The sequence below is a fragment of the Etheostoma cragini genome, chromosome 19, assembly GCF_013103735.1.
Source record: "Etheostoma cragini isolate CJK2018 chromosome 19, CSU_Ecrag_1.0, whole genome shotgun sequence".
Taxonomy (NCBI): domain Eukaryota; kingdom Metazoa; phylum Chordata; class Actinopteri; order Perciformes; family Percidae; genus Etheostoma; species Etheostoma cragini.
In genome coordinates this window covers 5,202,441-5,216,615 of record NC_048425.1, presented here as the reverse complement: position 1 = coordinate 5,216,615, position 14,175 = coordinate 5,202,441, and the positions used below count along the sequence as shown (strand labels likewise).

At 41.4% G+C, this 14,175-nt stretch overlaps 1 protein-coding gene across 2 annotated transcripts in view; it reads right to left on the bottom strand.

The window, feature by feature from the left end:
- The window catches only part of LOC117962213 (phosphofurin acidic cluster sorting protein 1-like), a 52,920-nt gene extending 38,825 nt beyond the window's left edge, over window positions 1–14,095 (bottom strand). For both annotated transcript variants that reach the window (XM_034901374.1, XM_034901375.1), the window contains exon 1: window positions 13,523–14,095. In XM_034901374.1, coding sequence (XP_034757265.1) covers window positions 13,523–13,677 — 155 coding nt within the window. In that variant the 5' untranslated portion in view covers window positions 13,678–14,095. The remainder of the gene's footprint in view (window positions 1–13,522) is intronic.
- Between the last annotated feature and the right edge of the window lie 80 nt (window positions 14,096–14,175).

Below are 14,175 nucleotides of genomic sequence, written 5' to 3'. Positions count from 1 at the left end.
TGTGTGTGTGTGTGTGTGTGTGTGTGTGTGTGTGTGTGTGTGTGTGTGTGTGTGTGTGTGTGTGTGTGTGTGCTTCCTCGGGGAGCTAGTGTTGCCATCTGCACAATAACATGTAGATCTGCTCAGCATCTGTAACGGGAGAAATGTATTCATTAAAACAAGGCTCTGTGATCACATACAATCTCCGCTACAACCTCGCACACTTCAACAACTTTACAGCCATACACTTATCGGTCTTTTATGTAACCCTTTAAACAAATGGCTTGCACAAATGCATAAGCGGAAAGTAAGTTTTGTCAGTGCTGGTGACAAATAGCAGCCTGTGGCCTGAAATCAATCAGGGAAACAGAGAGAATATTTTGAACCAGGAAGATACAGATAATCGGGTGCCTTAACTAAACTTCCACTTCTAACGTGTTGTCCTCTTTACAGTGTTGGCGAAGCACAACATCAGGTTAAAGTTCAAATCTAGCAAAAGTAGAAACTTCCAAACAGCCTCCACTGTGGGTGTATTTACAGCCAAAAGCACCTGAATGCACAACACACTCCACTTCAAAAAGAAGGAAGAACAAACAGACAAGTTGACTATGTGGAAGATATTAGCTAGCAGTATCAACAGTTTTATAGAACAATTACTTAGAAATATGGATCTCTTAACCCTCACCCCTAGTTACTATACTTTGCATTAACCACATCCTGGAATATAAACCTGCCCATTGCACTTGCTCTGACTCGTGTCTGACAATTTGTTAGAAGGCACTGAGTTTAAAACAAAAGCACAATCAGTGTGCAAAACAAATTTTTATTCATGCCTTGGCACGGTAAAGGACAGATTAAAATTGAAGAGTATTCCAGCCAAAACGTTGCTTAAAATGCATTTGCAATGTGACGCAGCAGGACTGAAATAGAGGCCATGACAGTTCTGTTGGTCCCAAATTATTGTAAGCGGACCGTTAATCTGCACAAGCTGAGGGGAGCCTTAGTGGCACCTTGGGTGTTGTCTGCTCTAGAAATAACCGCGACCGAGGTGAGACTGCACTTGGTGGCATGATCCATCACATCTGCCCGTGGTGAGGAGGAGGATGCAGAGTTGTAATGGTGGCACTGGGAGGAAGAAGGCCAGCGGGGGACAATAGATCAGAGGGCTGAGTTATGGACAAGACTAGGGAAGTGCCCAAGAAGACTAAAGAGATTTAGCTGCATGCTGGCATCAGCAGACAATGACTCGGTGGGGAGACAGGGATAAAAGAGAGACAGACGGAAAGTTGAAAACACAAGAAAAACAAGAATAAGTTGAGATGAGGAGGAGGAGGAGACAAGAGGAAAAAACACAAAGTAAATTGTCTAATTTAGCCATCAGCTCCCATCTCGTATCTCCTCCTCGTGCCCCAGCTGTCCCCTCCCCATTCACCAAATCACCCTGGCTTTGATGGTGTCCTTTTCTCTGATAAAGCCTCCCATTTTTTTCAACCTATTATCAGCCTCTCTCCCCCCTTTTCTCATCTTCATCCACTCGAGCCCATTTTCTCTCCTTCACAGCCTAATCCCTTTTTTCCATGCTCTCATCTCACCCTCTGCTACACGCTCCCTCCCCCTTGACTTCTCACAATGGGCCCCTCCTCTTCTCGTTCTCATCGACCTGTTCTCGGCACCCTCTGTCTCTCTTGTTTTGTGATTCATGCGTGGTGTACAAGGTTTCTGTCTGCTTTACCTTAGCTTGACATTCAGACAGAATGGACGTTTTGTTTTCATTTTGTAGACTAACCAATCAATATGTTAATCCAAAATATAATCTACAGATTAGTCAACAATGACACATTAGTCCCGCAAAATCCAGGCAAACAATTCTAACATAAAATAAAACATAAAATTGGAGACGTTGGCAACAATTTAGAGGTTAACCAGGTTAACGTCACCCTTCACTTTCATCTCACACACACACACACACACACACACACACACAGACACACACAAACACACACACACACGCACACACGCACACAAGCTTTACTTTTGTCTCTAGAAAAAGCAAGATAAATCCCACTCTGTAAAGCACACAGTGATATTGCCATGCAGAAATACAGAGAGGACACATTCAAAAACATACACACGTCACCACTTAAGTGCAAGGTCACCCCGCACGCTGATTCGAGTGCTGCGAAACGGATTCTGAAAATGGCACTGCTGAAAGCGACATTGAATAGGACAGCACAAACACGCAATAACACGCACACAAATCAAGACACGTATAATGTGCAGGTGAGACAGGCCAGATTTAGGTGCTGCTAAGAATGCAGTGAAGATGATACTTAAAAGCAGCAGAAAACGCACGTACGCACGCACATGCACACACAAAACAAGGTGCCAGGTGCTTCTAAACTTGACAATGAGAGCACAAACATACCCCAGCCCATTTGAACAGCACACTACACTAGCATGTGATGGAACATCTAAGTGATTGCAACATCTACGTATTGTCACAACACACATTACCACACCACCTCCATTTGATGAAAGCTTCGAGGAAAGCTGAGAAGCAGATTCAAAAAGAAGTGAAAGTTGATTAAAAGCACAGACTTTCTTGCTGTATGGCTGCCTGAATATACAGTATAGGACTAGGGATGTAACGGTATAAAAATGTAACCTTACGGTTATAGTGACCAAAATGATCACGTTTTTTGGTATTATCACGGTATTTTTAAAAGTGTGTTCAATGCCTTTAACAGCAACTTTTTTTCAGCACGTTCTGTCGACAGGACAACTAGCTTCAATCAACTGTCCGCCGGCATTCTTATAATGACCAAAATATGCCCAAGCTTCCGACTTAGTTCTCTTAAAGGGCTGATAAATGTCCTGAGTGCTGTCATCTTCTCCTTCCTCCATGATTCCAACTTCAAGACACGCAAGTTTTAGGCTACACAGTGCGCGGCAGCTTGAGGAGACTCAGATGAAGCTGGGAAGGATTGAACAGAAGGTTTCCACACCGTGGTAATAATGATATTTTATCCGTAATTGTTATTGTCAACATTTCTATCACGGTTTACCATTACACCTGTAATCGTTAAAGACCAATACAGGACACAATGAACAGAAAGGTATGTAAGCCACTTTGTACTGACACTGAAGTACTGGGTTATGTAAACCCTTACCATAAGGTAAGCGCAAATACCTCCAAAAACACATGATGTTTTTTTGTTGTAAAACTTAAAATGGGGACACTTGACCTAGAGCTGTTCTCATTAGAGGCTGAGCCCCCCTAAAGGTCTGATCCTAGAATCACCCCTGCTGTTACTTCATACTTGTACTCCACTACACCTCAGAGGGGAATGTTGTAATGTTTACTGAACTACATTTATCTGACAGCTTTTGTTTTATTGCTTCAGGCTTGTTTCTGCAACAGCTCATTGAGTATCGGATACAACAAAAACTATTGAGGAAATATTTTCCTTTGACATTGATGCAGTATTAAACGAGATCGCTGCAGTCGGCAGAAACAAGCTACAATGTAAGTTCATTAGATAATTGTCCAGCTTGTATTTACATTCATAAAAGTGCTCGTTTTGCTACTGACAGACTCAGATTAATTTTCTAAGTGTCTGACAACATTATGGAAAGGATTTCTAAGAAGGTCAACCTTTCTGATAAAGATTAAGATCCTTTTTTAAAACATAAAAGGGTGCTCCCTAAACCCACCAGACTCCATGTGAATAATCAGTCATTTTAGCATTGTAAAATATGGCTTTCTAAAACATCTCAGCGGCTACGTTTGGTCAATGTTTTCTTTCTTTCATTGCAATTTCTGGTCTGTCAGTCACAGTGAAAACCGTGAACATTTCCGGGGACAGATCAGCCGGGGACAGGTTACCAATACCGGGGATGTCTGGTCACCCTACCTTACCAGGCAAGGGGCTGCGTTGGTGTTGATGTGGTTAGGTACCGTTAGATGATGAAATACTAGGAGTGTACAATTCAAAAACAATGCCATTTGGCAGAAAAAAAGTTTTGTTACAATGCTTACTGAGAACACCCTTCCCCCACAAAAAAACAAAACAATCAAGTTTGTATCCAATCTTGGTTAAAAAAAATCGTGATACGAACCGAACCCTGGGTTTGGTGTATCGTTACAGCCCTAACGTACAGTATGTATGTATGTACTGTGTGTGTGTGTGTATATATATATATATATATATATATATATATATATATATATACACACACACATGACATATACACACACACACACACACACACACACACTGTGTGTGTGTGTGTATATATATATATATATATATATATATATATATATATATATATATATATTATTTATGTGAATTTGTTTGTTATGTGTTATTTTAACATCCTGTTATGATCCCCTTGAGGATCAATAAAGTATAAGTATAAAGTATAAGATTGCAGTAAACATACTGTACAATTAAAAAGAAAAATTAAATAATATGAAATTGATTTTGAATTGGTAGCGCTTGAATTGCGATTCAAATACTCTGGTAAATTATTGCGGCGTACAAGTTCCTGAAATTAACAATTCATTTTTGCCCTTGGCCGGTGAAACTGTCAATCTAGAAGCCACGGACCTTTGTTGCATGTCACGCCGTGTCTCTCTTCCCCATTTTAACACTGTCAAATAAAAACAAAAATGCAAAAACAATACTTACTGACCATACAATGTGACAGTAGGAATATATTTTAGTCACACACCCACACGCCTAAGTGTCTTGTGTGCTAAAATAAAAGTGACCTATTGTTCTCTTACTTATTTTCATGCTTTCCATCGCCTTGCTTTCCCTCTTGATTCTGTGCCAACCTCTCTCCCTCTGTCTCTTTCCCTCTCCCTCTCCCTCTCTTCATCTCTTTCCGTCTTGCTCTACTTCCCGCAGCCGCAGGCAAGGACATACTGAGGCCTGTAACTTCCTAAGGAGGGCAGAATCAACATTTACGCACATTTACACTTAAACACATACATTTGGCAAACTCAGCCCTGTCACAGTCTATCACATAGGTTAATAGGTTAATATGTAACAAAAATCCGCGTTCATCGGCGGAATAAAAACAAAACACCCTGAGCACAAGTTATTGTTTTCTAATCGTTTTCTTAGTTGGAGCACAGGGCTGTTGTGTGGCCTCTCCCCCTCGTTTAGGCCTGCAAGAATGAGCATGTGACCTGCAGTGTGTGTGTGTGTGTGTGTGTGTGTGTGTGTGTGTGTGTGTGTGTGTGTGTAAAAGAGAGTGCTGCTGGCGTTGAAAGAAAGCACAAAATGCGTGCTTACAAGCCTATTCTGTGTGCAATGTATTTATCTGCATTTCATTTAGTATACAATGAAAATAAAGATCTCACACGTACAGAAGGAATCCTCTTTTGTTGATGTCACATACACACACAAGATAATTGACCCTTCATTAAAGAGATTACAGATTAATAAACAGCGCACCCACCTAATCTAGTTTAGTGTGAGCGCAGGGAGACAATTGAATCAGAGCTTGCTGTACGACTGTGGAACAGGAAACCTCTATCTAAATAGGCAATCGTATAAGCATCCTGGTTATCAACCATCATAACAGGCTAAGAGTATCAGAGTGACAGTGCTAGTCAAGCAGCAACTGCTGAGCCCAAAGTAATACTGATGATATAGGTTTCTTTATGTAGTTGGACCTTTATGTCATAACTGGTTAACATATTGCCTGAGCTCAGGATAGTTTGAAGTTTTGGGGCATTTGCTTTGTTGCCAGGAGTTGGATGAGGCAAGCTATTCCACTCTCATGTCTTTACACTAGACCTGAAGCTAAAGCCAGGAGACGGTTAGCTTAGCATAAAGACTAGAAACAGCTAGCCTGGCTCTGTCAAAAAGGTTAAATCATTTCTTTTATAGCAATGGGTGTCATTTTCTAATTTGGTTTCTATCAGTACTGCGATGGTTTGAGGCATTAGTGCTTATTACTATTAGTAAGTATTAGTACTATAAATAATAATTTATAATCATGTATTAAAAGGTTTCTGCATCGGTCAGTCTTTGAGTCTTTGAAATCGATGGAACACCTTGGAAAAACACATTGTAATTGCTTTTCCTTCATAAAATAAAATATGACAAATAAATGTCAAAAGTACTGATAGTAGAGCTGTAACAATTCAAAATGTTGCTGTACAGTTAAATGCCTCAAAAATAATATACATTAACAATATAACTCTCTTTCAGTCAGATTTAAAAAAAATTAATACTTTTTATTCATTATTTTTTAAAGAAATTACAGTTTTGAATGAATTCCAGGATCCATCTTTTGTTTCTACCACTGTTATGTGAACCAGATGATGTAATAATGTTTCTAACTGTAACCCCCCTTGCCCATTTTGTTGCTATGAACGCATATAGTCAAGTGTCAACAACTAACAGTTGAAATAACAATAAAAATATATAGTTTAACCAATTATCACTTATTAAATTACCATTTGGCATTGATTAACAAATTCAAAAATGACCAGTCATACGCTTAAAGACCATAGCTAATGTTAGCAAATCATTTTAACTAAACAAAGAAACCGTGATTATGTAACAAATGATACAGACCTAACTGACAGTCAATGCTGTCATACATACCAAGAGCACTAAAACAACATCCATGTAACAAGCCCAAGAATTGAAGAAATCTCAATAAATCTATTTCTGTGGTCCTGACAGGCATTATGTCAAGGTCAATCTGCGTTAGGTGCATTATAAGCTTGTGTTATTATCATCTAGGAGAAACAGTGTGTAACCTGAGCTGGAGGGGATTAAACGTGTGCACACATCATTTGCAAGTGTTACAAGGTTTACAGTAGCTGTACAAAGGCCCAAAAGTTGGTACTGTTGAGTTGTTTAAATCCCAATGCGGTTAAACCCAGTTGTTGCAAGACCACGTGTGTGCCTTTTTGCGTGTCTTTGTGTCCGTGTTCAATTTCCAAAATGTAACAGTGTGATTGTGCTTTTAGCAAGAGAAATGTTCCAGACAGCTTCCTCCCTAGATGCTTTAGAGATGTGCAAAAATATAAACACACTCAGGCATGCACTGAATAAGAAACCTCTGTTTCCATCTACACATCCAGCTTTTGTTTCAACAGGCTGAAAATGAGATTAGGTACAAAACGCTTAGTCATAACATTATCCAGATTGAAGTTTTGTGTGATTATGTATCTGTTGTCAGCAAGATTTGTGTTTCCCCTCACAGCATATCATGTAACTGGACACTCTAACACATTAGATGAAAGCGAAGCCTATGTCAATGACATTGTCTGAGAATAGGTGTCACAACACCTTGGAAATGGACATCTGTGTGCGTGCATGTATATTTCTGTGCTTGCTGTCACATGGGGATGTAAGATCACTCTAAGGAGAAATGAGCAGAGCAAAACACAAACCTTGTAACACCGCAACAAAGGCATCCTCAGACAACGGCAGTGTTATAGCCTTAATCAACCACAACGTCTGTGTAAACTGCAGCAGCAGGACAACTAAGCTTCACTACCTTTATTCACCTCTTCTCTACGTGTTAAGGGTCGTGACACACCAAGTCGATAACAGGCCGTCGGACAGTCCGGCGAGGTTCGTGAATCAAGGCTGTTCGGTGTGTTTTCCGTGCCGTTGTGCGTCCGGAGTGGCCGTCGGCCTTCATTTTGGCCGACCTGACATGCTCAGTCGGAAGGCGAGCGCTGCCGGTAGTTGGACTCAAATGACCAATCTGATTGGTGGAGTGCAAACCCGGGAACAAGGAGCGGGATGAGCGGGATTAGAGTGTCTCAAAACCTGACAAAAATCTTTTAAAATGACCTTTGTCAATCTCAAATTTAGATAGATTCAGCAACTGCATGGCCTATATCTCGCTTAAAATGTTTTCAGGAACACGTTTCAGTCAGTAAAATATGGTATAGTATGAGATTGAACAAGCCGCCATGACGTTCATGATATTTCCAGACAAACCAGACCCATTTGACACGTTCATCCAATCATGTGGTTGTTGTTTTTATATTTTTCTGAAAACGTACTACTGTTTGTTGCAGAGTTTTATGTTTTGTGTGGACCCCAGGAAGAGTAGCGGATGTTCTGCGTCAGCTAATGGGCATCCTAATAAAATCAAATCAGCTGCCAGTTTTCATTTTTGGGCAACAATACAGATTAGCGCCACCTGCTGTTATGGAGACGTATTACGTCTCGTTGATTTGCTGTGTTTTGAGGCATTTTTTTGACAAATAAATGATTCTGAGAAATGAATATTTAAAATAAATAAATAAATAAAATAAAAACGGACGTTCATGTTATAAGTGTTGGTGTTGCATAGTTTGTCCACCAGAGGACACTCTACAACGTCCCTGTTGGCAACACAGATTTTTTTTTGTTAATGTGTTATTTTTTGACAGTTTCATATCTTAAGTATATATTAGTATGTATTTTTCTACATGTATCAGAACTGTAATATAGTTTTATGTTCCTCTGTTTTGTTGTGACAATAAATAAATAAAAAATTATGCATTTCTGGATTTAAAAAAATATATATATCGGCTGATATATCGACATATCACATTTTTTATCAACTAATTATTTGTACTGGTATCGGCCTTAAAAATCCTTTATCAGTCGGGCTCTAGGCTGTAAGAGTAAGTCAGTATTTCATGATTCACTTTAACAGGGAAAAGACTTCAAGTACTAACAGTATCTCGCATAATTATCAAAAAACAACTGATAGAACAGTAAGCGAGCCACTACAGTAGTTTTGTTTGAGCAGCAACCAAAGCAATCAGACCTACCGTATTTTAATCAGCGCTCAACCAATAAGGGCTTTAAAGTCTGATGCTGATACTTTTCTTTCGACTTATTTTCAACCCTCCAATCTGACACCGTTATCCTGCGAAATTTGTTCTTAGGAAGGTCTGGAAAAGAGCATTTATCACTATTTCTCCATCACAGCACTGAAAGGCAGTGAAAATTCTTTTGAGTGGGTTAGCAGCTTTTTAAAGCTGGGTGAGAAGTTTGACTGCATGTTTTTAACCGGCTGCCAGCCTTCAAGCTGCTCACAAAACAAATATACTCTTCACCGCGAGGATTTTACTGGTGCCCTATGAATAACACAAATAAAAATTCATTCCACATTCCTTTATCTTTCCAAAGCCGTTGGATAAACAGATCGTTAAAGGCAATAATGGCCATGTATGTCATTATCTCCCACCTCTCCCTGAAACTTGAGGTCAGACCAAAATAGTAAATAATCATGGAAAGTCAAGGTGAAGAGGAGGGGGTTTGCACTTTATTTCCCTTCATCTTCAACAGGCGAGCTGAGCCATAGCGGAAACTTCAGACCTCTGGGCCACTCAGCTGTGCGGAAGAATAAGCAGCGCCAAGGCAAGTGGCAAAGCCAAAGCTTGCTAATGAACACTACTACCCGTCCGTCTGTCTTTGTGTGTGTGTGTGTGTGTGTTAGCCTGTTGATGCTATCTCAATTTCTTTCCATTCAGCAGCCAGGGTTTAGGGGGAAGGGTGGATAATGTAATGCTGACACTCGAGGAACAAAACTAGTGTCGTCTCACCATTGTGTTGCTGGGCATTTATAGCAAATGGTTCTAACAAACGCACAATGTATAATTCAGAACATCCTCCAATTCTGCACCGTGCATCTACATGCCATCGGTATTTATTACCAGGCCATCAGATAAGCAGTTATTTTTAATGCCATGCTGTTTTCATTACAACTAAAAGTGGTAAAGGCTACTGTTACACTATTTGGTGTCCCTGATAGAAGATACTGGCATGACTACTGTTGAAATAAAGATTACTATGAATTTGCTTGTCTTTGAGAAACCACAACTTGCAATATCCTCACAGATTTGGTGGTGAGGCATTCAACCAAAAAAAAGGAAAGTTATCTTTTCAGGTTCTTTTCTTTAACTACAAGAGGAAATCCAGTGGTCAGAATTTCACAAGTGCTAAGATTGGTGACTTTTCAAAAACATGTTTTTCTTGTCATATTATTTGCCCTTTGAGCTTATCATTGGTCTAGGAGTATAAAACATAGAAATTCTTAAAGAAACAGACATTGGAAGAAAGATCGTGTTTGGTTTCTTGCTGAGAGTTTAGATTAGAAGAGCAATCCCACTCTCATGACGGTTTGCCTCAGTATAAAGCTAGAGGCAGCAGGCGATTGGCTCAGCTTAGCACAACAACTGGAAGCAGGGGGAAACAGCTAGCCCGGCTTAGTCAAAGTTGAAAACTCTGCCTATCTACACCTCTAAACTAAGTAGAAGTAATCATCACATTATATCTTTTTATGTTTAATTCATATACAAACACGCATTCAGGGTTTTAGAGGGAGTGACTTGTTGACTTTTGGAGTTAGGAGAGGTGGCAGAGACAGGCTGCTTCTTGCCCAAAACTGGTCCCAATAGACCAGGCTTCATTTAAAGAGGTACATGTCAAAAAGCTTAAACCTATCCTCTTCTGTCTTCTCAAGGTCTTCTCTCAGATTCAAATTTGACCTAATTTCCGCAGTCCTTCCTATAGCTTTGTGGTTGCTCCGGGAAAGAGATTCCCCCACTCACTCATGGCTTGGAGACCATTTGTACCACGGACCCAGAATCCATGTACGGAGCTGAGTCGTGGGACTTTCCCCCTTTAGCTCTGTAAGGAGCACTTCGTTAATAATGCAAGGCAAGGAGCTCTGCGACAGGGTCCATTCCTGGAATACCTGACGCAGAGTAGCAGCAACAAGAGGCCTTAACTAATATGTGCTAGCGGGTGGAATCCAAACCATTTGTGGTGTGAACACTGGCGGGCAACATTCACATTCCACCTGACAGTAAATGCACCTGAGAACTGCTAATCTGTATTCACTACAGCCTCTATCTGAGTAAGGCAAGGCTTTAACCCTGGTGGAGCAGCTACTGTACTCGTCAGTAGGATTATTCCCCCCCCCGGGTGAGGGAAAAGGACCAATGAACCAAGGAGAGTTCCAAGATTGTGTGCGTTTGTGTGTGTTGATGACTGCGGTGAGAGGAATCACCCACTACACTGCAATGAAAGAGCTGGTTTAGAGCCAGTGAAATGATGTTTTTCTCCCTAGTGAACAACAGACGAGAGGGTCAGGAAGGCTGAACACAGGAATGACCTCAGAGGCACTCACGCCGGGCTGATGGATTTGAGAAAGGGTGGGGCGGATTTCAGATGGCTGTGTTTCTGACCTTCAAAACAATAATTTCCCTGTATCATTGTTGTCGAAACTTGAAAACGGTTATGTACATGCCTAATGATGTAATATCTCTCTCTTGAATACTTCCTGTTACTCCCCACTAAATATGACCAAAAATGCCACAAAACTAACAGTCCTCGGCAGATGATATGTTTTGTACTTTCCCAGGTTTCGCTACACATTTGGAGTAAGCAGCTGAGTGCATGTTTGTGCGTGCCAGGGCAAATTCTATCCACAGCGCTGCATAAACAGCATACCAAGTGGCATTTTGGGTAGACAGGAAGAGGTTAGAGCAGCAACACCTCTGCTAGAGGGGGGAAGTTCGGAGTCATTGCAGCAACAGAGATTGAGCAACAAACAGTAAACAGGCTACATTTAGCTGATGGCAAAACATCATTCAGGACTAAATTTCAGTCTATAGTAGAAGCAGGCTCTTCAAGCTCTGGAAACTGGGCACAGATTAGTTGCATGTCTGAAGACTTTCCTACAGCTTGTGTCTTTTAGAAATCCTATTTGAAAATAGATGACAGAGCCATCTCCCACTCTCATCCTCTCTCCACCGCCTTTCTCTTCTGGCTCTGTAGTCTTTCTCCGTCGCTGCAATTGCGGTGATTTCAAAAGATTTCTGACGGACCGTGACGCTCGCAAAAATGTCCACAATCACATTTCTAAGCACAAATACCAAAATACTGTAAATCGTCTGTTGATATCAGCACACAAACACAAATGATGAAATAATCCGCAAAGGAAAGGTCGGGAGGAAAGATATTTGAAATGTAGGCTAAGAATGGATGTTTTATTCATGTTAGCTGTTCCAAAATTTAGATCCAGGACTGTATCATTTATTCACAAGCGTGTGAATTGCCAAAATTTTAAGAGGCAAAACATACCCTTGAGCTTTGCTTCTAACCCAGTAAAGCCCCAAAACATTTTAGAAAGCAGCATTAAGATGTCAGCATGTGAGCTTTGTATGATCCGTTTACCAGTATGCTTCATTCCCAGTGAATATTTTCAGTAACCTAAACATCTGGAACAAGGCAGTTCAGTCTTCTGACTATGTTAAAATAACCCAATTACCGGGGAAACGTGCAGAAGTTGCAGATTTACAAGCTACATTTTGACAGGTCTGCAATAGAACGTGTAAGTACCGGTGAATGTTTTTGTCGCCATAACAGATCAAAAATCCTATCAGTTCTGCTGACGAAAAGATCTTGAGATTTTCATTTACTACATGACAATGTCCAGTTTGATTGGCTGTAAAAGCCGTCATCACTTTCACACTGTATGCTGAGGGGCGCTAGTGAACGACATGGGCGGCACTTCAGTGACAGAGGTTAACCCTTGACCTTGAATCTAACTCATGACCACGTATTATTACCTCAACATCATAAACACAAGGGGACGGACTTCAGCTGGAGCACATATGGACATCACATCCAATATGTGTCTTTTTGTGCAGATGAAACTAGCACAGGTTGCACAAGCGAGTGCATCTGCTTCTCGGCAGCCTGACATACAGAACGTACCAGCCTGCTGAAAGCCTTCCGTCAAACAAAGACTCCTACTGGAATGTCTTTGTTTAGGACCATGCTAAGATGGATAAGGTGTCTCACCGACTGTGACCTTGCAGCATTGTCCACATGAACATACACAACAACTTTGAAGTCCTGTAATGATTAACATGTCAAGTAAATAAGCTAAATTTTTGATCAAAAATGATTCATTTCTGCCTCTTTAATTCATTCCTACTCTATCATGAACCGATATATCACAGTGCCTGATGTTACAGCAATATATGGAAACAAAATAGCTTTCTATAGTTGCAGTGACAGGCTGCAACACAATGCTTCATCAATCTTCGTGTCTGCATTGATCCGGTGGGCAACAGCTGAGGTTATCGGCTGGGGAAGGGCTGCAGCTGCCCCAATACAAACAGTCTTTATTAGCAATGATAACCAGGAGGCATGCCTGTGTGTATGTATGTGTAGCATAAGGGTTGTAAAAGCTACTGACTAATGGCTATTTGAGTGAACTAATTGATAAACTGAGTCTCCAAGGGTCCTAAAGGGGCTAAAATTGATATAATCAGAGAAAAAGGCATGTACATATGTCTCATGTGACCGCTTCCTATATTTGCCTAACAGCAACAATCCTATCATATGAGGTGATAATCCTTTCAAATAGGCACACACTGTTTGTCCCCCAGTTTAACCACACATACTGGATCATTTCCCATTCACAACCGCCCACAAACATCATGTGTCATGCTTTGCTTTTTCGCCCATGGCCCCCTTTCACATACCTTGGCACACAGCTGGGCGAGGAGCGGTCCACCTCCCAGGTAGCGTACAGGTTCATGTGGACCGGCCGGTTGGAGGTGATGCAGACCGGCTTGGAGGGCTGCATGTGCGGCGAAGGGACGCCCCCAGTCCGCGGGAGCCCTCCTCGCTCCGACATCCTGGAGGCTGAAAACGGGCTTTCAGTCGGAGCTGAGAGGAGGAATACCCGTAGTAGCCTGGCTTCTCTCTGTGCGTGTTGTCCTTCTTTTGTGGTCCCCCTCCTTCCGTTGCCTTATTTTTTTCAGGCTCCTGCAGTGCAAATGCGTGAAACGCTCCCGTGTAACGTACAGTGGAAACGCTAAGTTGATAACGTGTTGTGCTATTCGCCGCCTGATAGTGAAAACATTGCAGTCGTCAGGAGGTTTTAACCCGTATGCAGGCGGCAAATCCCCGCGTACGTCTGTGTCTTCTCCCTTTTCCAACTTCGTTCTGGTTGGGGGTGTTTATCGGTACAGGAAGCGGAAATTTCTCTCGCCGTGGTCGCACAATGAGCAGAAAGCTAGCTACGCCTCTTCAGTTAGAAGACATGAAGCGCGAGAGAGCGCGAGAGAGAGAGAGAGAGAGAACGAGACAGAGAGAGAAAGAGAGAGAGAGAGAGAGACGAGCGGGGGGGGGG